This window comes from Leptonychotes weddellii, chromosome 1, assembly GCF_054177405.1.
Source record: "Leptonychotes weddellii isolate Sample4059 chromosome 1, ASM5417740v2, whole genome shotgun sequence".
Lineage (NCBI taxonomy): Eukaryota > Metazoa > Chordata > Mammalia > Carnivora > Phocidae > Leptonychotes > Leptonychotes weddellii.
The window spans coordinates 146,204,052-146,230,334 of record NC_138369.1 but is presented as its reverse complement, the minus strand read 5'-3'; the positions used below and the strand labels follow the sequence as shown (position 1 = coordinate 146,230,334).

At 36.3% G+C, this 26,283-nt stretch overlaps 1 protein-coding gene across 5 annotated transcripts in view; it reads left to right on the top strand.

Annotated features, from left to right (window-relative positions):
• The window catches only part of ALCAM (activated leukocyte cell adhesion molecule), a 206,295-nt gene extending 181,142 nt beyond the window's left edge, over positions 1 to 25,153 (top strand). The window contains exons 11-15 of one of the 5 annotated variants that reach the window (XM_031039756.2): positions 97 to 230; positions 3,113 to 3,245; positions 5,259 to 5,297; positions 5,590 to 5,707; positions 25,038 to 25,153. In XM_031039756.2, coding sequence (XP_030895616.1) covers positions 97 to 230; positions 3,113 to 3,245; positions 5,259 to 5,297; positions 5,590 to 5,707; positions 25,038 to 25,125 — 512 coding nt within the window. In that variant the 3' untranslated portion in view covers positions 25,126 to 25,153. Of the gene's footprint in view, positions 1 to 96; positions 235 to 379; positions 450 to 3,112; positions 3,246 to 5,258; positions 5,298 to 5,589; positions 5,708 to 25,037 lie in introns of those variants that run through there. The other 4 variants (XM_081797486.1, XM_031039762.2, XM_081797495.1 and 1 more) reach the window with 4 other exon arrangements.
• Positions 25,154 to 26,283: the final 1,130 nt, after the last annotated feature.

Below are 26,283 nucleotides of genomic sequence, written 5' to 3'. Positions count from 1 at the left end.
TACTGGAGCACCAATGCAATGTCTCTGAGAATTTGACATCCTGTTTCTTTCATGATCTTAGGGTAACATCTTATTTTAATTCTGATGATATTTTAGGAAAACCTCAAATCAAAATGACAAAGAAAACTGATCCCAGTGGACTGTCTAAAACAATTATCTGCCATGTGGAAGGTTTTCCGAAGCCAGCCATACAGTGGACAATTACTGGCAGTGGAAGCGTCATAAACCAAGCAAGTATTTGTCCTCTTGTTAACGTGCGGCGCTCGGCCCGATGTGGGCTTTTACGGAAGTGCCTAAGCTGTAGGCCCGCTTGTTAGCAACAAGAAATTTGCATCTATTCTCAGAGGAAGCTTTTGCTAACTTCTTAATTTTTCCAAAGGAAAGAACATGGCTCAAAGAGAAATTTTAAATCCCAGGGCCATGGAGAATGGAAGAATCATTATGTTGTGGTCAGTATCTATTTTTAAAAGAATGTAAATTGAGTGTTGTTCCATGGTCATTACTTTCTGAAACTTGGGTGATTAAAACATTAAGGTATACACTTTTCTGCATCATAAACTTACACATCTGAGTATAAGTGGCCTCCATTACTTTGCTTACTTATGCATGTTAAGGGATATTTCTTTCTAAAACTGGGCCCTGGAGGGTGGTGAGGAACACAGTCACTGTCTGTGAACATATAGTCTAAATTGTGTATGCCAGGCCTAGGGCCAGAATAAGGCTAGCTAATTATAGTGTCTAGGATGTTTCCTTTTGAACAAAAGGAGACATCAACCAAACTTTAATATTTGTAACTTTGTCAGGACGTTTTAGTGAGAGTAAAGGGCTAAGAACTTATGGACACTACCAATAATTTTCTCTTTGACAACAAAAAAAAAAAAAAGAAGAAGAAGAAGAGAGAGAATCTGGCCTGTCACTAGGGGTTCAGAACTGTCATCCCATTAAATTGCTAGTTTGCTTAGGTTGCTGACATACTTTCCATTTAACATTCCATTTTCTCTACAATAGTCTTCATGTCCCTCTTCTCAGTGAAACCAGTTAAAGACTCTTCAGGAACACCCAGAGGTGCCATCTGCTTATCTGAATCTTCTGTGCTGCCTTCTTCCCAGCTTTGGACGCAACTGAAATCCAGGAAGGCATCCATAAAGCAGAGTTGCATTCAGTTTGAATTTAAAATTTCTTTCTCTGACAGGGCAGTTGAGCTGCTGGTCCAGCTTATACAACATAGTTTTGCAGAGCAAGGTGAAGTTTGGCTCTTTCACCTGTGGGTGATGCATATATATTTGCATAACTCCAAGTATGAAAGCTCCCCAAAGGAGTGGACACACTTGAAGCAAATGACTCCTGATTTTATTCAGTGTCATGGTAACACACAAGGTAGTGTGCATGAGGAAGGCAGAATGGCTCTGGGCACCTGAACTCTAAGGAAATGCAGTTTTCTTGATTCAGAATAAAGACCTGAAACACCTAAATTGCTGACAGTGTACAGAAAAGGGGGGGAGGTTAGCGTCAAAAATGACTGTTTCTGGGGCACCTGCATGGCTCAGTCAGTTGCACGTCGGACTCTCGGTTTCTGTTCAGGTCATGATCTCAGGGTCGTGAGATTGAGCCCTGTGTGGTGTCAGGCTCTGCACTCAGCAGGGAGTCGGCTTAAGACTCTCCCTCTCCCTCTGCCTCCCTCCCCGCCCCCACTCCTGAGTGTGAATGCTCTCTCTCTAAAATAAATAAATCTTCAAAAATGACTTTTTTCTTTTCTATTCTATCCTTTTTGCTCTCTAGTTTAATTAAATAATAATTATAGCAAAAAAAAAAAAAACCTTTGGGTACTGATAATAGAAGCATAGAAAATAGAAAAACAAGCACACAATAAATATTTGATGAATGAACAGATAGAAAGATTTAAAAGGCCACTCTTAGAATGAACAAATATACTTTATAGAGATAAAACAAAAACAAAGACTCAGTGAGAAAGTCATGTGAAAAATACTAGTGGGAAGTGGAAAAATAGCATGTGAACTTACTGTGAGGATAAAAATAACAATGCCATTCTTCATTGTCAAGGAGAAGGATTGATTCTGGCTCACTAGGTGATATGTTATTTTTCTTGTTCTAGGTTTGTGCTAATCCATCCATAATCTTTTATTTGTTCCCTCCTCAATCACATGGTGAATCTATTGTTTTATAACTATTGATGCCTCTAAGCACTCCTGCCCCAGGTACTAGACAATATCCCCAAGCAAGAGACTATCTCTTGTCCTGAAGGCCCTTATCCTATAGTTGAGGAGAAAGCAAATAAAGAACAAGGTAGGACATGGTGTGCATAATACAACTCAGAAAATAGCTCAGGTACATATTTGCTTTAGTGCAGTTGGATTTAGGAGTCAAGTCCTGGGGAAGAGATTAAACTGAGTTGTGTCAGGGTGACTGACTGGCTTAGTTGGTAGAGCATGTGACTCCTGATCTCAGGGTTCTTAAGTTCAAGCCCCACATTGCGTGTAGAGATTACTTGAAAGGAAGAGAAAAGAAAGTGAATATCTCTTATTTTTGGAGGAATTAAATATAGTGATTGTCCTCATTAAGACCTCACAAAAACCAAATGAACTGAAAAATAACCCATTCTCTGTATTTAGCTCAGGAAACAAGAAGTTGTTTGATTTTTCCCATGAGCAAATCATACATATATAAGTACTTAGATATAATGGTTTAAGGTAAAGGAATTAACCCCTGAAGTGAAAAACAATGGCATAATTTACAAATAAGAATTAAATTCTTAAGTTTATTAAGAGAAAATTGGTGACCAATCACTATTTTAAGACAAATACTATCGTGCCAAAATATTAACTAACATGAGAATCAAAAGAGAAGAGTTTAATTAATTTAATTATTAGAATTTACAATAGGAGCATAAACAGAAACTCAATTATGGATTCACTAATCTTCTTCCTCCCTGCTGTAGATAGAAGCCTGATTTGGTCTTTATCGATGACCTTATATATACCCTTGAATACCAGATAGCACTACGAAGCACCTCCCCTGTTTCACTCAGTATTACTTTTTTCCAAGGTTTTAATCCATTTCTTTTTCGAAACCCATCTTCCCTCTTCTTTTCCAGACAGAGGAATCTCCTTATATCAATGGCAGGTATTATAGTAAAATTATCATTTCCCCTGAAGAGAATGTTACATTAACTTGCACAGCAGAAAACCAGCTGGAGAGAACAGTAAACTCCTTGAATGTCTCTGCTAGTGAGTATTTCATTTCTGGCATTAAAAAAAGTAAGAAAATTTGAAGTTATTCTTCATTAGTTTAAAATCTTCAATTCCATCTTCCTGTACTGCATTATGGTAAGTTTTATGTATTTATTTTGCATCTGGTATCATCATCATAGGCTCTTTTTTTTTGTCCTGGTGTCCATCCTTGTATTATCTTGTCTTGACTGTTGAATCATTTTATGTTTTATGGGTCAGAGACCTTATCTGGTCCAGGAATATTTCCCAAGAGCAACAGAGGATAAGAACTGAGTTATTGTTATCTAATCTATGTTTTGTGTTCAGAATAGAGATAACTCAAAGATTATCTTAAAGCATTTTTGTTACAGTTTTAATTTTGCTAAAATTTTGCATGCCAAGTCTTTGTGGCATTTATCCTATCTTTATTTTGAATAGGAATGCCACATGCACAGTCATTTAGCAAATTGGTAGGGAAACTGATAATAGAATTTATGAAATCTAGTTTCAAAACTGATGCTTTTGAATACCATATTTGAGTCATAGCTAAAAATTAGATATTGAAATTATCCTAGAAAAAGTGAAAAAAAACCTGACACGTTGAGCAGCTTTTTCTGAAAACAATTGTCATTTAATTTGAAGTTATCCATCATCTTCAATTCTATCATTGTTCCTATTGCTATGTCAACCTTAAATCAGGGCAGGCCCTGGAATGAGGCTTGGTTCTGGACAGGATGCTAACTGACCTTCTAAACTTTTACTTTTCAGTCAGTTGGATTCCTGTATGTGACATTAACAGGATAGGGATATATACTGGCTAGGAAGTAGCTGGAGCTAGGAAAAAATAACTGTGTAAAGATAATGGTCCTTAACAGAATATGACTAGAATATAAAAGCCTGATGGAGTGATAGGAGAAAAGAACCAAGCAAATTTAACTCTAAAATAGGTGCATTGACTTCTCAAAATTCAATTTAGCGAGTATTGATTTGTCCTACCTAGAAAGAGAACTTATCCTTTCTTCCTGAACACAAGTTTCTCTTTTATTCTAACCCATTGAGTAGTGGCTTCTAGACCTTGCAGTGGCTTAATGAACATTTAATACAGTTGTTTTCAAATTTAGTGAGCACCTCCTGAAATTCCAATATAGTATGTATGAGAAGGGGTCTGGGAATCTGCATTTTAATAGAAGTAGTTGGAAGTTCTGATGCAGGTCCATAGAAGAATATTTATGTAATGTAATATTAGCTGATGGTCCAGCACTTAAAATGGGCCAGGAGCATGGTGCTATCCAAGTCTTTTGGAGGGCTTCTATGAACATCACAGATAATGCCTCTTTGCCTCTGAAACATCCCCAGTTTTAACCTCCACCCCCATGACTGTGAGAACATCTCTAATGACAAGTCCCTGAATACTAGAGAATAAAAATGAATTCGCCACAGAGGCAGGAAAAGTCGAGAAACACTGCACTGTAGATTTGATACACGGCAACTTGTTTCTCTTAAAGAAAAAAAGTCCTATTAAAAGGTGGTAAATAGGGGCGCCTGGGTGGCTCAGTTGGTTAAGCGACTGCCTTCGGCTCAGGTCATGATCCTGGAGTCCCGGGATCGAGTCCCACATCGGGCTCCCTGCTCGGCAGGGAGTCTGCTTCTCCCTCTGACCCTCCCCCCTCTCATGCTCTCTCTCTCTCTCATTCTCTCTCAAATAAATAAATAAAATCTTAAAAAAAAAAAAAAAAGGTGGTAAATAGTGGAGAAATTAATATGGATTTCGGATTAACACTAAAGTTTGTCAGTTGTGAAATTTTCTATGGTAGATTAATACCTTTGCAGTTTTAATGACTCTCCTTAAAACAAGATTAATTTCTTTGTAGGGAAGTTCACGCTCTATTAAGTGTAAATTTTTTTCTACCCTTAGCTGTAGAATAGATATTTTGTCTTTGAGTATTATTACATCATACTATAATGGTAAAGGTGACTTTCATATATCAACAAGTTTTGTTTTTAATTTCATATTAACATTTTTCATTTCAGTAAGTATTCCAGAGCACGATGAGGCAGACGAGATAAGTGGTAGGTACTACGCTGCGGACTCTTGTTCCTTGACTATCAGCTCAAGATTTACGAAGTGTCACTGTATAAGTAATTTCTTAGCTGCCACAATTTTGACTCGAATTAAAATAGCAAATGAGACAAGATAGTAAGAATGCTAAAAATTTTATCTTTTAAAAGCACAAGTTTGCATGTTACTCATAGTAGTAGTAAGCCTTAATTATTTTTAATAAGAAATAATAACCAGATTGACTTCTTCTCAGAAATCCTTAGCGGTGTCTGTAACTGCATGGACTTTTCTTCTCTGTTGTAGATGAAAACAGAGAAAAGGTGAATGACCAGGCAAAACTAATCGTGGGAATCGTTGTTGGTCTCCTCCTCGCTGCCCTAGTCGCTGGTGTTGTCTACTGGCTGTACATGAAGAAATCAAAGTAAGTTATGGAAAGAAGACCTTACTTGCTCACTGACTTCCACTGGGAGAATTATTATTATTATTTTTTATTCATTTGAGACAGAGATACAGAGCGAGAGAGAGAGCAGGAGCAGTGGGGAGAGGCAGAGGAAGAGGGAAAAGCAGACTCGCTGCTGAGCAGGGAGCCCGATGTGGGGCTCAGTCCCAGGACCTGGAGTTCATGACCTGAGCCGAAGGCAGACGCCCAACCATCTGAGCCACCCAGGCGCCCCACTGGGAGAATTATCAATACAGTGTGTTAATGATGCTCACTTCATCTGGGCATGTCATTTCTGTGATAGGAAAGGCATATCCTCCAAATCAAGCTGATCATCACGTTTTGCTTTCAGCTCACAGTGACTGCTTTGCCAGCATTGGAGAATTGGCTTGGGGTGTGATTTCACACGTGTCCCTTATTTTTCTCAGTCAATAGTCTAAACTCAATTATTTGGGGTTTTTTTTCAATGCCTACGGGGCGTTTTAAAAAGCGTATACTTCCAAAAGGTCAGCTGTTCTAAACCATGTGGCTGAGGTTGGTGGAGATGAATTAAAAGTGGTTAGTACATCCTGCAGTGTTGGGTCTGGCCAGCAGTGAAACTGTTGGTGACGTAGTATTATCTTGTCACTTCTCCTCTGCTCTAGTTAAGTCACTTTGGTCCGTAAAAGGATCTAATTCAGAAAAAAAGAAAAATTCGTCATTATTTTTTTCTGCAATCTAAAAAGAAAATTAGACAAAGTACCAAGACTACTTTAAAAACTATTTAGATAGTGTTTAGATTAAAAATTATTAGTTGTAGAGGCGCCTGGGTGGTTCAGTCGGTTAAGCATCAGCCTTCGGCGCAGGTCATGATCCCAGGGTCCTGGGATCGAGCCCCACATCAGGCTCCCTGTTGAGCAGGGAGCCTGCTTCTCCTTCTCCCTCTGCCTGCCACTCCCCCTCCTTGTGCTCTCTCTCTCTCTGCCTCTCTGTCAAATAAATAAATAAAGTCTTAAAAAAATGAAAATAAAAATAAATAAAAATTATTAGTCATAAATAATACAGATGGAACCAAACTTTACAAATTATCTAACAGTGGTTTATAGTGAAAATCTGATTAACCAATGAAGATTCTTAACGTACACACATGCCTAATAGTCCTCATCACCCCAGCCTTGACCCCAGATTTGGATGTGAGTGGGTAGAGATGGGTCCTAGCATTTGCATTTTTAAAGCTTCCTTAGTGATTCTGTGGTATACCATTGGTTTCAAACATGAGGAAATTGATTTTCGCAAGGGGATGTGTATAGGTAGTGGCAAATTTGGACTTGATTTTGTGTTTTCTTGATGTCTGATATCATCACCCCTTTCAACATGTCAGGTAAGTTAACTTAAAAGAAAATCAAAAGAAAAAGCAGACTCAGTAAGACCCATGATCTTACCCTGTAAAGAAAGCAATTTCAGTAAAGAAAGTAAGATTCAAATGGAGCTGCCATGAAAGGGAGTCAATAGCTCAGAAATTTTTAAGGTCACATCGTATGAGCTCTGTCTTGATCCTGCAACTCATCTCTGAAGTAGATACTGTTATTACTCATGTTTTACATTTGAAAGAATTAAGGCAGAAAATGGTTAAATGACTCGCTTAAGGTTACACGGTTCGTAGGGGCCGGAGTTGTATTTGATTTCAGACAGTGCTGTTTTAGCATCTGTGTGCTTAATCACTAGGTCTGATTTTCTCTCACCATGCCTTTTTCTCTGGTTTTTTGGTCATGTAAGGCAGAAACATGTTCCTGGTGTGTGTTGTAGTTGATGAACTCATCCGCTCTCATACCGGGGTACAGTCACTTCTGATCTCGGCACCTCACTCCCCCATCTTGAGCAGTCCCCACTGTCACTTGGTGACAAATGTGTTCTTTTTCTCAGTGAACATTGTACCTACCAACACTTCATGTGGGCTTTTGTCTGTGGTTTCTGTGGAAAATTTAGAAGATTGCCCAGAGGCAATATCTTATTAAAATTCTCCTTCTATGTGTATAAGTTTCTTGTTGGTCAAAATCCTATTCTCTCTTTATAATCCACTATAAGGTACTCACAAATCTAACAGCTTGGGATATGGGGTATTTCCATTTTATTTACTTAGGATTTCTGAAGCATTCCAATGTAATGTTATTTCTTAAAAGAATAAAAATGAAATTTCTCTGTATCCTGGAATTGAGCTGAAAAATAAACAGCAGTTTTCTACATTATGACCAAATAAATGCTAAATTTTTGGAACACCCCCCGCAATGTTCTTAATCATCCTATCCTAATTGCCAGGATCACATTAGATGCCGTTTATCCTCCTATGAATAAAAAAAATTATGTGTGTGGGATTTTTTTGTTGTTACTTTATTTGTTATTATCATATGGTGACTCAAAATTAAAATCATGGATAAATGAATGCTGGACACTTGGCTTTATAGTGTCTTTAGGTCAAGGGTTAAGACTTCATGGATTTCCTTTAAAGTGCCTCATTAAATTAAGTTCAGATTTTACCATCTGACTTGAACGTTCATCTAAGTAACTGTTATTTAATTGAAAAGAGCAACCATTTTGTCAGAGTTAATATTATTTGTAATCAAAATAATAAATTGCAATTCTCATCCCAAGCACTGAAGTGTTTTTATGAAGAATTTGTGAAAATCTTAAGATTTGCTAAGTGTTCTGCATTCCTGATAGGTTATTCCTTGCTAGTGCCCTCTGAGATAAGCCAGCATTTTTGCAAGATGAGTTATTGTTAATCCCCATGTCCAGAGTAAGTGCACTTTCATAACAAGAGCTTTCAAGTTAAGAATTGCTAAGGCCATGTTTGGGTCTAGTATACTCTCTTCTTTTCTATTCTTCTACTTCAACTTTTCAAAGCAATATGAGGATTTCATTGCTATCATTAGCTAATTCATCACCATTTTACATGGGCAGGAGAGATTTTTTTTAATAAAGATAGAGTCCAGAGTTTTTCTCCAGATATATATCGCTATGTTTACCATCTTGCAAAATAATACCATTAACGATCTTGTGAGTCACCATTATGGCAAACACTTAGAACAAAAATTATGAGTTAAAATCTTATTTAAAAGCCTCAGTGATACAGCTCACAGAGCAGGGAGGTTTAAACAACATTTAGGGGAAGTTCTTTGCATTGGCATGTTTAAAAGTCAGTGGAGAAAGAGGAGAGAAACAATCTTTTATGCCCAAGTAGAACTTAAGAGTGTTAACATACCTAGTGATACTTAGCTAACATGCATTCCCCATTCCATTGGTATGAGCTACATATTTTTATATCTATTTCAAATATGGAGAACAGCAAGAAATGCTTAGTAGTTGTACTTGACCTTGTGATCTGGTATATTCATTGGAGAGAAGGACTCATGATTCTTCTGCTGCTTTGAATCATACATATTCTCACTGGAAGATTTTTTCTTTACATTGGCTATTTTTTGGTAATGAAAGTGGATGACTGATCATTTTCCATGTGTGTAGGGTATTAATTCGCAGTTCTAAGCAAAAAGCATTGATTGACTAAGCCCACTTCTTTTTTTTTTTTTTTTTAAAGATTTTTTATTTATTTATTTGAGAGAGAGAGAATGAGAGAGAGCACATGAGAGGCGGGAGGGTCAGAGGGAGAAACAGACTCCCCGCTGAGCAGGGAGCCCGATGCGGGACTCGATCCAGGGACTCCAGGATCATGACCTGAGCCGAAGGCAGTCGCTTAACCAACTGAGCCACCCAGGCGCCCCTGACTAAGCCCACTTCATGTCTAGTTGTTTAACAGGTAGGAGAACATTAAAGAACTAAGACTGATTCAATTATTATTTTTTATTATTTTCTCCATTTCTCTCCATTCTGTCCTCTGAACATTGTTTTTAGCTCTCCAGGAAGTTACCTGCTATTATTTGAGTTCCACATCCTCTCTTGTGTATCTTATAGTACAGTTAAGTACATAATAATAATAATGAAATAAATAATGAAATAATAACAATAATGAAAAATTCAAAGAGCCAAAGATAAAGGAAAAATATAAAGGCAGCATGATGTAGCCACTAACTTATTCAGGCATTTGTTAAAACCATAATTTCCAGGTTGGTTGCATTTAAGAGACCCCTGACCACCACACTTCTTAACGCTAAACTGGAAGTAAGCACTAGCCAGATATTTGTCATCTCAAAATACACATTGTCTGAATATTGGAAACTTACCAAGAGATTTATCTTTTGCAACTGTGGAACTCATGACTATTTTCATGACGTTTTTATGTAAATCTAAAACTCACAAATATCTTGTCAGTTCTGCCTTGTGTAATGCTGTATTATTCCACTACTGTCTCAGGAAAAAACAGAGATGGTCCTAAACTGGAGAAAAAAGACGAAAGAGGACTTGGCTGAAACCCTGAAATTTCAAGAAACAATGTTATTTGTTTCTTAACAATGTTATTAAGCCTTTCTAAAATTTTTCTCATTAGCGTCTCCTGATATATAGAGGATCTTGCAAAAAAGTTGATTTTAACTGAATTCTATTTCTAATCAATACTTACTCTAAAATTGAAAGTATGTTCCCATGAGGGAAAATCAACTCCTCACTGAATAATTTGAGAAGATCGTGCCTGAGGACCATCTATAGCACATTTTTCATGACTTCCGTCATTTATCACTACATAAGCACCTATTAGTCTTTTTTCTTTTTATTTTTTTAACTGAAATCCTCAACAATTTAATGAGTTAAATGCAGTTAACCCTATTTCACAGCGTCCAAGTCTCTGTGAAATTAACCTATTCAAGATAATGCATGTAGTATATTATTCCATATCCCATATAATTTCAAATATATTTTGCTGCCTCAAGACTTCTTTGGAATTAAAATTTTATCTCTGACTTTGATTGCCTGCCAGCATTTAATACAGTGCAAGGGATGGAAGGGTGTGCTCTAAAGTGCAGGGCTGATGTGGCCTCTCCCCTTGTATTAGAAATCGGGCTAATCCAAATTTTGGGTTCTTTCTCTTTCCCTACCCATGGTCTAGCAGGCAGTCAGAAGAAGGAAGAAAAGAAAATGCCCCATTATTCTATCAAACCGTAAATAACAGAGTGAACTAGAGGGGAAATAAGATAATGTAGAAATGCTAGAGTCCCCATCCAGGCAATCACAAGGTCACTGGCCATTCAAATGGCAGAACTATCCATCCATGACCCTCCCCTCTCCTGCTAGATATTACCTGAAATGTTTCCAGAGGAAAGGGCTTGCTTCAAAATAAAATGTGTTCAATTTTTAAAATCTTTTCTAGCTGTCTGTTTACATGCATTTCTTTCTTTTTCTTTCCCCTTCCCCTGAGCCAGGCTATGTGCTATACCAACATTACCCACGTTAAGGAAACACCTTGAACTCTTAGGCTGAATGCATCCTGTTCTTGTACCTATTCAGAATTTTTATGTTCATTTTAATTCCCATTTGTTTATGTATTGGATTGTCCCCATATTCACTATTGGCCTAAATGAAAGGCCATTTTTTTAAAATTTTTACTGAGGACTTCAGAATTCCCTATTTTAGTGGAAAGTTTCTATAAAAAGTCTTAGAAATTCTAAGGATATAAAATGGAAAGTAGTAATAATAAGACCAACTCTATTCCTCTTTTCCTTCTTCTGCTACTTAGCAGCTCTATGACGGTGGGCAGCAGCTACATGACTCTCATCAGTTTTGTTAGCCTGTGTTACCTGCAGGGGGCTTTCCTAGACACCATCACATTTACCCTCACAGCAGCCTGTTTAGCAGATCCTGTTACCCCCGATTTATAGGTGAGCACGCGTGCTTCTGAGGAGGTATTTATCCAAGGACTTGAAACTCAGACTTGACACATGAGGATGAGAATCCAGGCCCACTGACCCTAAGGCTAAGACTTTAGTCCATGCCTCACAGATTAGACCTCTACGGCTTCTTCCAACATTATTGTAATTCTGTGATTTAAATTTTCTCTCATATTTAAAGTTACAAAAAAGCCAAAAAATGAAGAAAGTTTGGGACAACCATAAAAATTTTGACCCAAGCACTCATTCTTTATAAATGGCTAAACTTGTCCTTCGAATCAATTGACCAAAAAAATATTTTGCTGAAGAGAATGATTTTTGTCCTCCCTTCCGATAGTAGATGCATTTCTAACCTCTGTAATTCTTTCAAATCTCTGAGATTTTCCAAAATTAAAAATATACATCCATAAAGTTACATTTTATTTTTATTTTTACCACATCAATTTCCAAACCAAACCAAAGTAATCAGAATAATTTTTAAAGGATCCCTGCTAGAGAGAGTGGGGTCTCAGTAATAAAAAGGGAAAAATTAATATTAAAATTCATGTACATCTTATATATACATATACTCAATGATACCCCCTCCCTCACCAGCCACACTATTTTTGTATCTATTTAGTACACTAACACTTAGCATTTTGTATAACTGTGTAACGTGGTGCATGGATTCTGGAGCAAGACCCCTGAAGTTTGAATCCTGGCTTTGCTACTTACTAGCTCTGTGATCACAAGCAATTTTATTAGTCTCAATAGAATATGGAGTTACCTAAGGCTGAAATAATTTCATATCTATGCCATACTTAGAACACTGTCTGACACATTAGGCATTATGAGAGTGCTAGCAGTTATAATTTTGGAGAGTGAGATTAAGAAAGGGAGATATTTTCATTTACCATTTCTTACTTTTTTTTTCTTTTGTTTTGTAAACATTAAGATAAGAAAAACGATTTGTTTGAAGTTACTCAACTCTCACTCTACAAACATATTCTACAGATATTTCGTATTACCCCTAACAACCTCTTTTTTTTGTAATTCCACACTGTGAGCAGTGAGCTTTATTTAGCCAGATTTACCTGGACAAATATATCGAAAGATACCGTGATTTGCCCTGAATACAGTTTCCCGAGAAATAATTCTAGTCACTCCCTTCCCCTTGATACCTCCTTCTACTTAATACAACTTGATGAAACCATAGAAGCTGCTCTCCGTCTCTAGACCAATAAATCCACCTAGAAAGTAAATAGAAAGGGAAGTGCAAATGGTATGCAGTTTTTCACGACACATTTTGCCCGGTTCTTTCAGTGCCCGCTACAAGGCATATATGTTTTAGCTTTTCTCAGCATAATGTTTTTATATTAAGGTAAAATATGCTTACAATAAATGTGCAATTAAATCTGTTTTGATAAATGTAATACACCCTTGTGACCATTACTCCAGTTACAAAATAGAGCATCCCATCACCCCAGAATGTTCCCTTGGACTCTCTTCCTGTTCAGCCCCACCATCCACATTCCCTTAGGCAACCACCGTACTGATTGTTATCACCAGAGAATCTTGAACCTCATATAAATGGAATTATACAGAATGTACTCTTTTGTGCCGGGCTTCTTTTATTTAACATGATGTTCCTGAGATACATGTATTGATGTTTTCATTTTTTGAAATTACTGAGTAGTGTTCCATTGTTAGAATATGTCACATTATTTTAATCCATTCTCTTGTTCATGGACATTTGGTTAGTTTCCAGTTTGGGCTATTATGAATAATACGGCTAAAAACATCCTTATACAAGCATTTTTGTAGGCATATGTTTTCATTCTCTTGGGTTAATATCTAGAAATGGAATTGCTAGGTCATAGGGTAGATATTTTTCATAAGAAATTGCCAAACAGCTTTCCAAAGTAGTTGTCCAGTTCCCAACTCCTACCAGCTGTATTTGAGAGTTTCAGTTCTTCCACATCCTTGCCTAAATTTGGTGTTGTTATTCTGTTTAATTTAGCCATTCCAGGAGGTGTGAAATTATATCTAATTTTGGTTTTAACTTGCATTTCTCTGAGACTAACGATTTTAAGTTCCGTGTACTTACTGGTCATCATTTTTTTGTGCAGTGACTATTCAGGTCTTTTACTTATGATTTTACTGGTATTTGTTTTTTTGTGCATGATGTAAGAGTTCTTTACATATTCTGTATAAAAGTCCTTTGTTATAGATATATTGTGACTATTTTGTCCTAGTCTGTGACTTGGCTTCTTTTTCTTTTCTTAATGCTGTATTTTAATGAGCAGAAGTTTTTAATTTTAATGAAGAACAACTTAGGAACTTTTTCCTATTATGTTTAGTGCTTTCTGTGCTCACTCTTTAAAATCTTTGCTTATCCCTAAATGTCAAAGATATTTTTCTGTCTTTTTCTAGAAACTTTATACATTTGAGGATATGATACATCTAAGATAAAGGTGATTTGTTTGGTTGGTTTTTGCTTTTGCCATACATGTATTTGTCAACTCATTCTGGCAGCATAGGTTAAAAAGACTTTCTTTTGGCCTTGGAATATTTGTTGTAGTAGTAGTAGTAGTAGTGGTAATAATAATAATAGTAGTAATAATAATGTAAGTCCTTCAACTTTGATGTTCTGCTTGTGTTAGAAGTCTTATTTCTTTGCATTTTCATATAAATTTTAGCAACTTGTTAATTTCTACCAAAAAAATTAAGAGCTCTGTGGGATTATGGTTGCTTTGAATTTATAGATAAATTTGAGTAGATTTGAATCTTAAATTTGACCTCTTACGTAGCCTTCCAAAATATGAACATCATATATCTCTCCATTTACTCTCCATTTTTTCTTAGCAGTATTTTATAACCTTTAATGTAGATATTGACATATCTTACACAATTTATTCTTATGCTTTATGTCCTTTGCAGCTATTATAAATGAAATTATTTTGCAATTTTTATTTTCTGTTTTTATAGTAGTATATGAAAATATTATTAATTTTTTGTTGTTGGAATCTGTACAACTATCTTTCTAAATTCGCTTGTTAATTCTCTTGGTTGTTTTGTGGATTCCTTAAGATTTCTATGTAAACAATCATTTCATCTGAAAATAGAGATAATTTTACTTCTTCCTTTCCCTTCTGTATGCTTTTTATATTTCTTTTTCTTTCTTTATTGCACTCATAGAGACCTCCAATACAATGTTGAATAGAACTGTTGAAATCCTTCCGTTTCTAATCTTAAGGAGGGAACTGTTCAATATTTGCAATTATGTATGATATTGGCTCTGTATTTTTCATATATGCCTATCCAAAGTTAGCCAAACTGTGAAGCTAAGGTACAATCCTTCCAACCGCCCAGTCTGCCCAAGACTTCTGACCCCAGATGCAAGGTAGGGTCCAAATACAAAGTTAGAGAAAGAGTTCACATAAGAACACCCTCACTTCTGATACCAATTCAAATTGAGGGTTTCCCAAAACTATGCTCAGGTTTGATCAATTGCTAGAAATACAGTGTTTACTGGAATCTAATATACTCTCATTTATGTTCATTACGAGTAATGGATATTGGCCAAGGGAAAAAAGTATAGGGCAGAGTCTGGGAGAATTCCAAATATGAAGCTTCCTTTATCTTCAGGGACATGTCACTCTACTGGCATTGATGTGTGGCAAAAGCAGGGAGTATCGCCAATCTGAGAAATGCACTTAAGATTTTGCTGTCCAGAGTTTTTACTGGGGCTTCGTTATACGGGCATTACTGATTGACTGCTTGTCCATATGGTTAAACTCAATTTCCAGCCTCACCCTACCTTAGAAATCAGGCTGATTCACATGACTTAAAGCTCTAAACCATATAGTTGCTCTTTCAGGTGTGGCCAGCCCCACCCTAAGGCCATTGGGTGTTGATGGACCTATCCTAAGACATCTTCTCAGCACAAGCAGTAAGGTGTGATTGAAGAGACCCACCAGGAAAAGAAAGCCACTCTTAGCATTCAGAGTATTCTAACTATTTAGAGATTATCTCCTAGGAACTGAGGACAAAGCTCAAACCTCTCTTGGGGCAAGGCCAAATTCCTTACTATACAATGTCCTTTAACAGGTTAAAGAAATTTTTAAAAACATTCCTAGATTACTAAGTTTCTATCACAAATTACTGTTTAATTTTCTCAAATGCTCTTTCTACATCTACATTACATCTACATTATTTGTACAAAAAAAAATCATACTGTTTCCTTATATTCTTTATTCTGATAAATTATATTGATTATTGAATATTAAATGTCCATTTCATTTAAGTTGTTGACATTTTTGCAAAAAGAAAAGTTACCCATAGAATTCCGATTCTGTAGTGGTAACACTTTCTTTTCTAATATTGTTAATTTGTATTTTGTTCCCTTATCATGCTCAGTCTTTTTAGAGAATTAATCAATTTTCTTAATAATTTCAAATAACTTTCTTATTTGTTTTGTTTTCATTTCTATTGCTTATTTTCAATTTTAATTCTTTTTTCTCTTAGGATTACTATTCTCTCTCTTCCAGTTGGAGTTCAACTTTCTCTTCTTTTTCTAATTTCATAAAGTGAATTAAAAATTTAGATAACTGATATTAGTCTTTCTTCTTTTGTAACACAAGCATTTAAACCATGAATTTCATTCTCGGCGTTGTGTTAGTTGCATTCCACAAATTTCAGTATATTGTGTTTTCATATTCCTTTAGCTCAAAATGTTTCCGAATTTCCTTTGTGGTTTCTTTAGAGCCATATAACTCCAAAGGTTGTTAAATTCCAAACATTTCTCATTAACTTCTGTTTTGTTAAGCTTATGCAAGCTTTTAGTCTTTTTTTTTTTAAAGATTTTATTTATTTATTTCAGAGAGAGAGAATGAGAGAGAGCACATGAGAGGGGGAGGGGCAGAGGGAGAAGCAGACTCCCCGCCAAGCAGGGAGCCCGATGCGGGACTCGATCCCGGGTCTCCAGGATCATGACCTGAGCCGAAGGCAGTCGCACAACCAACTGAGCCACCCAGGCGCCCAAGCTTTTAGTCTTTTGAAATGCATTGAGATCTATTCTTTTTGGCCTACCATGCAACCATGCTGTATTACCTAGTGGATGCTAGATGGGCGCTTGAATAAAAAAATACTTGGTGGTTGATGGGTACAGTGTTCTATAGTTCTATGCCAGATTAAGGTAGGTAATAGTTTGTTTATATCTTCTTATCCTTACAGATTTTTTTTCAAATTACATGAAATCACTTCACATGTAAGAGGGTAATAAGCATACACTTCCAGTACTGGAGCTAGCTCAGTACTAGTTACTTCATTATGATGGTGCATATGGTATTTTGGTCCATAAATTCTATCAGCTTCTGAAACAGGCATATTACATTCTTTAAATAAGACTATGTATTTGTCTATTTATTTCTCCCTTTAATTCGGTCCATTTTTGCTTTATGTTTTCACTAATGATACACTTAAAATTATTATGACTTCCTTAGGTATTGCACCTCTTATAACTCTCATTATTGCTGTAATGTTCCTTGTGTTGAATTTTACATTGCCTGATATTAATATAGCTATAGTGCTTTCAAATGCTGTTTACATGTGTATTTTTTCTCTCCTTTTATTTTCCATTTTCTATCTCTGTATTACTTAAAGTACATCTCATATACAGTAAGGTTGATCAAACTATGACTCTCAGGCTGCTGCCTGATTTTGTAAATAAAGTTTTATGGTAGCACAGCCATGCTCATTTCTTTACATACTATTGTGTTGTTTCACACTATAAGGCCGGTGTTGAAGAGTTGGAACACAAACCATATGGCCTGCCAGCCCAAAATATTTACTATTGGGACCTTCTAGAAAAAAAATTTAACCCCTGGAATGTAGCATTTAATTATTCTGCTTGCTAGTATAGTCTGACAAACTCCCTTTTAATTGGAGGATTTAGCCAAGCTACACTTGACTTAAGTGTTGATATAATTACATTTAAGACCACCATCTCACTATTTGTTTTCTAGTTGTTCTCTCTTCCTCTTTTCCTGCTTTCTTTTGAGTTATTCAAATAAGTTTTAGTATTACATTTTAATTTCTCTAATGGCCTTTTAACTCTACCTCTTTGTATTCTTTTATTGTGGTTGCTGTAGGAATTACAATAAGAGCTCTTCATTTACAACAATCTACTCATGTAATAATCTAGAACCCTTGAAACATTATAAATGTATTTAACCTCCTTCACATAATTATAGTGTGTGGTTTGTAGTATATGCAGTTGTAATGGATATGACAGCAATAGCAAAAAGGATGGAGACAGTTAAATGAAATTATAATGGTTTTTTTTTAAAGATTTTATTTATTTATTTGTCAGAGAGAGAGAGCACAAGCAGGTGGGGGGGCGGAGGGAGAAGCAGGCTCCCCACTGAGCAGGGAGCCCGACGTGGGGCTCCATCCCAGGACCCTGGGATCTTGACCTAAGCCGAAGGCAGACGCTTAATGGACTGAGCCACCCAGGTGTCCCTGAAATTATAATGTTTCAAGGGTCTTTTATAATGCTGTATATTTCGCATTAAATGATTGGTTGTCTTTATAAAAAATTGTTTTAAATGGTACTCATATTTTTTTCCACACATATAATTTGCATTCATTCTTTCTTATACATCTGAGTTTCCATGTAGTGTCATTTCCCTTCAACCAAAGAACTTTCTTTAATACTTCTTTTAGCACAGGTCTGCTTGTGATGATTTTTTGCAGTTTTCCTTCATGCAATTTAATATGTCTTTATTGCCTTTATTCAAAAGGTCTTTTTACTGAATATAAAATTCTGGTTTCCCATTCAGTTTTTCTTTGCTTGACTTATTTCACTTAGCATAATCCCCTCCAGTTCCATCCATGTCGATGCAAATGCTGGGTATTCATCCTTTTTGATGGCTGAGTAATATTCCATTGTATATATGAACCACATCTTCTTTATCCATTTGTCTGTTGAAGGACATCTTGGCTCCTTCCACAACTAATGAATCATTGAACACTACATCAAAAACTAATGATGTACTATATGTTGGCTAACTGAACTTAATAAAAAACATTCTAGATTGAGATATTTTTCTTTCAGCCTTTTAAAGATATTTTAAATGTCTTTTTTTTCATCAGGAAATGCATTTTTTCCTAATGAAACAGTCAGCAGTAATTCGTGTCATTGTTCCTCTGCACAAATTTTCTGTGGCAATTTTCAAGTCCTTCTCTTTATATTTGCTTTCAGTTAGTTTGATTATGATATGCTTAGGTGTGTTTTTCTTTGTATCATTCCTCCTCCAGGATTGCTGAGCATTTTGGATCTCCAAGTTAATGGACATGAACAACTCTGGGAATATTTTTCATTGTTTCTTCAAATATATTTTCTGCCCCATTGTCTTTTGCTTCTTCTACTGGGACTCCAATTACACAGACATTAGACTGTTCAGTTCACTGAGGGTCTTTTTTTCCCTGTCATCTTTCTCTCTGTTTTTCAAAATGTATAATTTATGTTTTTTTTTTGTCTTCAAGTTCACTGAGGCTTTCTTCTGTTACCTCCAATCTGATGATAAGACAATTCAGTGAATTGTTCATTTGCAATATTGTAGTTTTAAGTGGTAGAATTATTTTTGTTTACATTTTTTGCACTGAGATTTCTGTTCTTTCACTGTCACCACATTCATCTTTATGTCATTGAATATGTAAAACAATAACTGATTGGAAGTTCTTCCCTGCTATTCCCAAAGTCTGTGTCATCCACGGACATTCTCTGGACTTTGTGTTACATTTTTCTATTCTTCATATGTATGGTAACTTTTTTATATTATTATTATATATTAGTCTTTTTGAGGTGATATGTTGTAGAGATTCCATGTTCCATTGTATTCTTCTAAAGAATATGGACCATTTTTCCTAGCAGACAATTAAACTTCTGGCTGATTTCCTTGATTTTGTGAAGGTGACATCTACATTTTATATGGCATGTCTGTCCTGATTGAATAGAGACTCAACACATAGTCTTTGCTTGGCTTTTCTGTGAAAGATCGATATGTTTGCCAAGGACTTTTGGTTTGGTGAGATTCAACTCCAAACTATGTTTCCCTGTGTAGATAGTATCTAAAGTCTATGTCACATTTTTAAGCTTCCCAGCTGTTGCTTTCTGCTTGGCTAAGTGAGATTTCTCCCCTCCACACACACAGTTTAGGGATCATCCAAGGGGTTTATTGTGGTTTACATACATGTTTGGGGTTTTCACCACTCTGGGTCTCTCTTCTTTCTGAGATTTTTTTTTTCCCTTTATTTTCAGTGTTTGTTCTAGTTAGCTTATGTCTCCCAGCTGCGAATTGACTTCAGAAGAGAAGTTATATAAAAATAGAGCTCACCCAATATAACGGTCAAATTTCCTTCAGTTTGTACTTTCTTTTTGTCACCCTCAAGTACAGTCAAATAGTTTATTCTTTATTTTTCTGAGAGTTTATAATTGTTATAAATGTAAAGATTAACAAGATTTTTTTTAATCATTAATGCTACCAGAGCTTCTAATAGTCCATACTTTATTTCAAAGTTGTGAAATCATCATGTCCTCAACCTTAACTTCTTTCTTCCCATGTGGGTCAAAGAAAGCTGAAAAAAAAATTGCAGAATTGATTTATTACATTGCTAAATTTTTTTTTAAGGTTTTATTTATTTATTTGACAGAGAGAGAGAACAAGTAGGCAGAGAGGCAGGCAGAGGGAGAGGGAGAAGCAGGCTTCCCGCTGAGCAGGGAGCCCGATGTGGGGCTCGATCCCGGGACTCCGGGATCACGACCCGAGCCAAAGGCAGCCGCTTAACCGACTGAGCCACCCAGGCGCCCCACATTGCTAAATTTTTAAATTAAAAAAATTTTCGTTTTTAGACTATGCCTACAGAACATTGACTCTTTTATATGTCACTCTTTCTAGTGGCTCCAAACAAGTTGGAGTTTTCACTTTAAAGGCAAAGAATAGTGGTTAATGAAATGAGTTTGAAAGAAAAAGAGCAAGAGGGAGAGATAGTGAAAGGAGAAGTCTAGAGACAAGGGATGGAGGAAAAATCGGAGAGATGAGAGAAGGCAAGGAGAATAAAAGGAAAGGGAAAGAAAGGAGAGAAGAGGCTTTGTGATTCATGTGGCTTTCCCTGATTACCACAATAGCTTACTGATTTATAGAAATTATGGTTGTTAGTATTTATTAGACCATATAGTTAGAAGCTATTAGAAGAATCAAGGTATGTGTTTATATATATAATTTTATTTAGTTTTATTTGAAATTACTGGAATAAGGAATCACTCAAGTACTGTCATTTCAACATAGTATTCTCTCTATTTTACCTTCTGTAAAAAAGTAGCTGGGTCTGTATGGACTTTATATTGGTGAACACTAATAACATAAAGAACAGTGGAAGGAAATACATATGAGCTGTAATGAGGTTGGTTAATTCAATTCAGTAAAAGAAATGTCCTTTGGTTTCCTACTGTATTCAGTCAGTATATTATGTGCTGTGTGTTTATTCTCAAAGAGTTTATACTGAAGTCAAGGAGACGAAAGAGATTGGCTACATCTTGAAGTGTCATGGGACAGATGGCTAGAGATCTGGGTGGAGAGTCTCCAAAAGGAAGAGCTAGATTTGTGTTTAAGGGCTGAAGAAAGGGAGACATGCCAGTATCTTAATCAGAAGACTAAGAGGGACATGCCTTAGGAATAGGGGTAAACCAAAGGTAAACCAAAACCGCAACTGAGCCTCTTAACCTAGCTCAAGCCTAGACTGAACTGGAGTCATCGGCCCCTCACCCTGTTTGCTTAACAAAGGAAAAGAGAAACCTTACCTGATGGACAATAACATTGTGTGGAGGCGCTACAGTTCATTTATATAGATGGTGTCAAGGAAAATGAAAAGGACTAACTGTGCAAAGAGTCAAGAAAATACAATCAATAATCAAGAGAAAAAGTAGACAAGCAGATCCATGCATGATTTGGACACTGTAGTTAATAAATAGACAAGGACATTGAAGTAATTATAGATAATATATTGAACGTGGAAGAAAAGACGGTCAAAGGAGATGGATGGAAAAGAGAATTAAAATGTATTTTTAAATATTTTTAAATCAAATTGACATTTAGACCAGAAAAATACAGTATTAGAAAATAAGCCTTTGTTGGGTGAATTTAAAAGCAGGTTGGCAGGCTGCAGTTGGTTAAGTGGCTGACTCCTGATTTTGGCTCAGGTCAGATCTCAGGGTCCTGGGATTGAGCCCCACCTTGGGCTCCATGTTCAGCCAGGAGTCTGCTTCTCCCTCTCCTTCTGCCCCTCTACCCACTAGTGCTCACTCTCTCTCTCTCTCAGATAAATAAATAAAATCTTTAAAAAAATAAAAGCAGATTGGGCACAGCAGAACCCAAGAGAAGTAAACTGGAATAGAGATCCATAGAAGATACCTAAATTGAAGGGCGGAAAGGAAAAAAGAATAGATAGGGCACATAAGAGCACAAGAAACATGTGGGGCACACACAGAAGATCTAACTTATGTATAAGTAATATACTGCAAAAAGCAAGAATGCCCATCACCAGTAAAATAAATAAATAAATCATCATGTATTCACCCAATCATAAGCTCTGTAGCAATGAGAATAAACAACCTATAGCTATAATCAACATTATCTGTGAATGTCACAAACATTAGTTTGAGTTTAAATAAAAAGCAGACAGGAATGAATACATGTGGTATGATTTCATTTATATACAAATTACAAGGACAGGTAAAGCTTTCTGTGATAATTCAGGATTGTGGTAACCAGTGGAGAGGTGGTAGTGACTGGAAGGGAGCATAATGGGACTTCTGGGTCTGCAACTCTTCTGTTTTTAGAGCTGGGTACTGGTTACATTCAAGCATCCAGTTTTTGAAAATTCACTGGATTGTATGCTTATGATGGATACATTACCTTGTATGGATGTTAGTCTTCAATCAAACCATTTTAATTTTATTTAAAGATTTATTTATTTGAGAGAGAGTGAGACAATGCTTGTGAGCATGGTGGGGAGGGGCAGAGAGGGAAAGAGAGAATCTTAAGCAGGCTCCACGCTGAGCATGGAGCCCAACGCAGGGCTCGATCTCATAACCCTGAGATCACAATCTGAGCTGAAACCAAGAGTGGGACACTTAACCAACTGTGCCACCCAGGCGCCCCAGACAAAACCATTTTTAAAAGGATTCATAGATTTATTTTAAAAAGAAAATGATTCACAGATTAATAGAAAGTTCAAGCTCTATAAAAAGTCCTTAGAGAACATCCTAATTCACCATCCCTCCATTTTACTGTTGAGATTACTAAAACTTTATGTTATCAGTTAAGTAATTTGTTAGCCAGAGACTAAACCTCAAATTATCTGTGATGTATATAATGTAGACAGCATATGTATCTTATACTTTATATATAAACTTATTTTATATATATTTTATTAAATATTTTATATATAAAATAGATGAGAGAGAGAGAATGAGGCCATCTACTTCATTCTTCCATTTGCCTAGAAAATACATATGATAAGGAAGTTGTCATTCACCATGATGTACCATTTTACTGCAAAATGGAAAATATTTATGTGATAATATGATGTAAGTCAAGACATAGAATCAAACTTACATGTCTTATTTACATTTTTAAATGTCTCTTGTAAAATTCTATTACATATTTTAGCACTTAGTCATGTTGGCAGAGTTTGAGCTTGCTCTCCTGCCTTATGAATGGACTTAGAAGGCTGTAGTTTAAGCTAAACTAAGAATTTTTAAATCACAAATTAAATTAAACGTGCTAAATATAATGAATGTCCCAGTTTAAATGAGCCATATGTCTTTATCTCACTTGTACATATATCATATATCATTACATATCTCTTTCTAGTAAAGTTGTAATTCTTAGCAAACGAGTTAAGGAATTCTATTTCAATACTAGAAATACTTCTGGGGGGAAATTGGTAAAAAAATGAAAAAAATAATAAAAATACTTTTAGGGGAAAAATGGAGTTTTCTCCTCAGCTTCCTTTAACACATCTGGATATATATTTTTTTTCTTAAAAATAGAAATATTACTAGGAATTATATGGCAGTAATTTGAAGTACCATATCCCGGCAGTTCCACTGATGTGCTTATAACAGGGAGGGAGGGAGGGAGTTCAGGAAGGGAAGAAAGGAAGGGAGGAAATGGTACAGTTTTTTTTTTAGATTTATTTGTTTAGTTTAGAGAGAGAGAGGGCATGAGCAGGAGGGGCAGAGAGAGAGGGAGAGAGAATCTGAAGTAGACTGCAGTGAGTGCAGAGCCAACCCTGGGGCTCGATCTCACGACCCATGAGATCCTGACCTGAGCCAAAACCAAGAGTCAGACACTTAACCCAGAGTGCCACCCAGACACCCCAATGGTATACTTTTTGAAATACAGTTATGATTTCTCCCGAGTCATCCCAAAACCAAGGAATTTAGCTGTGTGCTTATGAAAACCTGATTTCAGCTCTTAAAGGATAGAACCCAGTCATGTGGGTAACCATGGAAGCCACTTGGGCACTGGTTCTCAAACTGTAGCATGCACCAGAGCCACCAGGAGGTCTTGTTTATCAGACTGCTGGTCCTCTTCCCAGAGTTTTTCTTTTCATTGTTCTATGGCAGGGCCTCAGAATTTGCACTTATGTCCGGTTCCCAGGGGGTACTGATACTGCCCGTCTAGGACCACGATTTGAGAACCACCATGTTAGAGCTGTTCTAGCTTCTACTGCCAACGTTGTCATAGACTTGGGTCCCTTTCTAATCTTGCTTTTGATTTATTTGATAAACAGGGGCACCTGTGTGGCTCAGTCAGTTAAATGTCTGCCTTCGGCTCAGGTGCTGGGATCGAGTCTCACTTTGGGCTCCCTGCTCCACGGGGAGCCTGCTTCTCCCTCTCCCTTTGCCTTTCCCCCTGCTTGTGTTGGCTCTCAGTCTCTCTCTGTGTGTGTTAAATAAATAAATAAATAATCTTTATTTGATAAAACAATTGATAAACCAAGATACAGGGCATTCGCTCAATCTGGATGCATAATAGGGAATGCTAAAAGGGAAACACCCTAATAAAACTCCCTTGGAAAAATTTTATAGCAAGTTTTTACCAAAAAGGAAAATTTTGATTATTAAATGATAATTACTTCCCAGAAAGTGGAGAGAAAAGTAACCCAGCCAAAAACATGATGCAACTAAGTATGTATAGTCTGTGTTCAAAATAATCGATTGCTTTTTCTCCTACTATATATTTAATGCAACTCCACTACCAAGGTAACTGCACTGGAATGTGCTCTGTTACCAATCAAGGCTCACCGCTGTGGAATTGTTCGCCGCCGTGGTTTGCATGTATTAGATGTAAAACGTTTGCTTTTCAAAGATATATTAATGTGAACCCTAAAATTAAGAAGAAAAAAAGTTAAACACGCATGTGTCAACATGATGATATTTATTTTTCTTACAGGACTGCATCAAAACACGTAAACAAGGACCTTGGTAATCTGGAGGAAAACAAAAAGTTAGAAGAAAACAATCACAAAACAGAAGCCTAAGAGAGAAACTGTTCTAATTGTTGTCCAGGTGGGTAGGCGGTGTGAGGTTTCTAGAAATAATTCCCAGGCAAGTGTGACATATCCCAGGAGAGGAGAGGGAGAGCCTTGACATTAAGTCGCTACAGAACTGCAGCTTTCAAACAGGAGGAGAGTTCCTCCAGAGGACACTTTGGTAACTCAGAAAGGTGTTCTCAGAAGAATGGACTCTCAATGGTCTCCCCATCCTCTAAAAAATAACCACTATCCTCTGAATAATTAAAGTCAATTTTGAGATTGTAACATTCAGTTAGCATTTTGTATTCTAATGCCAAAAATTTTGCTGAGTGCAAAGAAGCTTAAGTTTATAAATTGATATTTTGCTTGGATGAGAGCTGATTCTATTACTTCAGATTTATTTTAAAAAGCAATTACGAGAATGACTTTTAAATATAAAAATTTTAATATAGGGATTTAATACTTACAAGTGTCCACAAATATATGCAGCCACTTCCCAAACTATTTTCGTGAAAAGCCTAACAAATTCGTGTAGATCCATAAACACCTTTGCAGATAATATGTATATTGTGTGTGTGTGTGGACATATATGTATCTACATGTGCACATATATGTATGTGTGTATAATGTATATGTCAATGTTACATTTATAGCTTATATTTATATATAATAACTATATGAGTGTGATTTTTAAAGACAATCTCAAAAAGAAGTCTTCCATGGTATTGCCACTGGGAATTTGAGCTTTTCATTTTTATTTATGTTCTCTTGAGCCAGCCAAAAAGAGAAGCCATTTAGGACAAATGATTTTGTGTGTCCTTGAGAATAACCATTGCTATAGCTTGCTCATCTGATGTAAAAATGCCCAACAACCACAGTAAAACTTTGGTTCATTATAAATAAAGCACAAGTCACAATTTGAGTGGGTCACCCAAGGGAGGAAGCATGGGAAAGAATTATAATTGGAAGGATGCACACAGGAAAGAAAAATAGAATAATTGAAATAAGACATTTTTAAAATCTGAAAACCAGGAGCTCAAATGGATAGGGTGAAAGAAGTAAGAATTCAGTTCCTTCCCCCCAACCCGCTGTCCATTGGAAGCCAAGTAGGCAGCATCCCCACCTGATTTTTTTTTTCTGCTTCTGTAGAGTTCATTCCTCAAT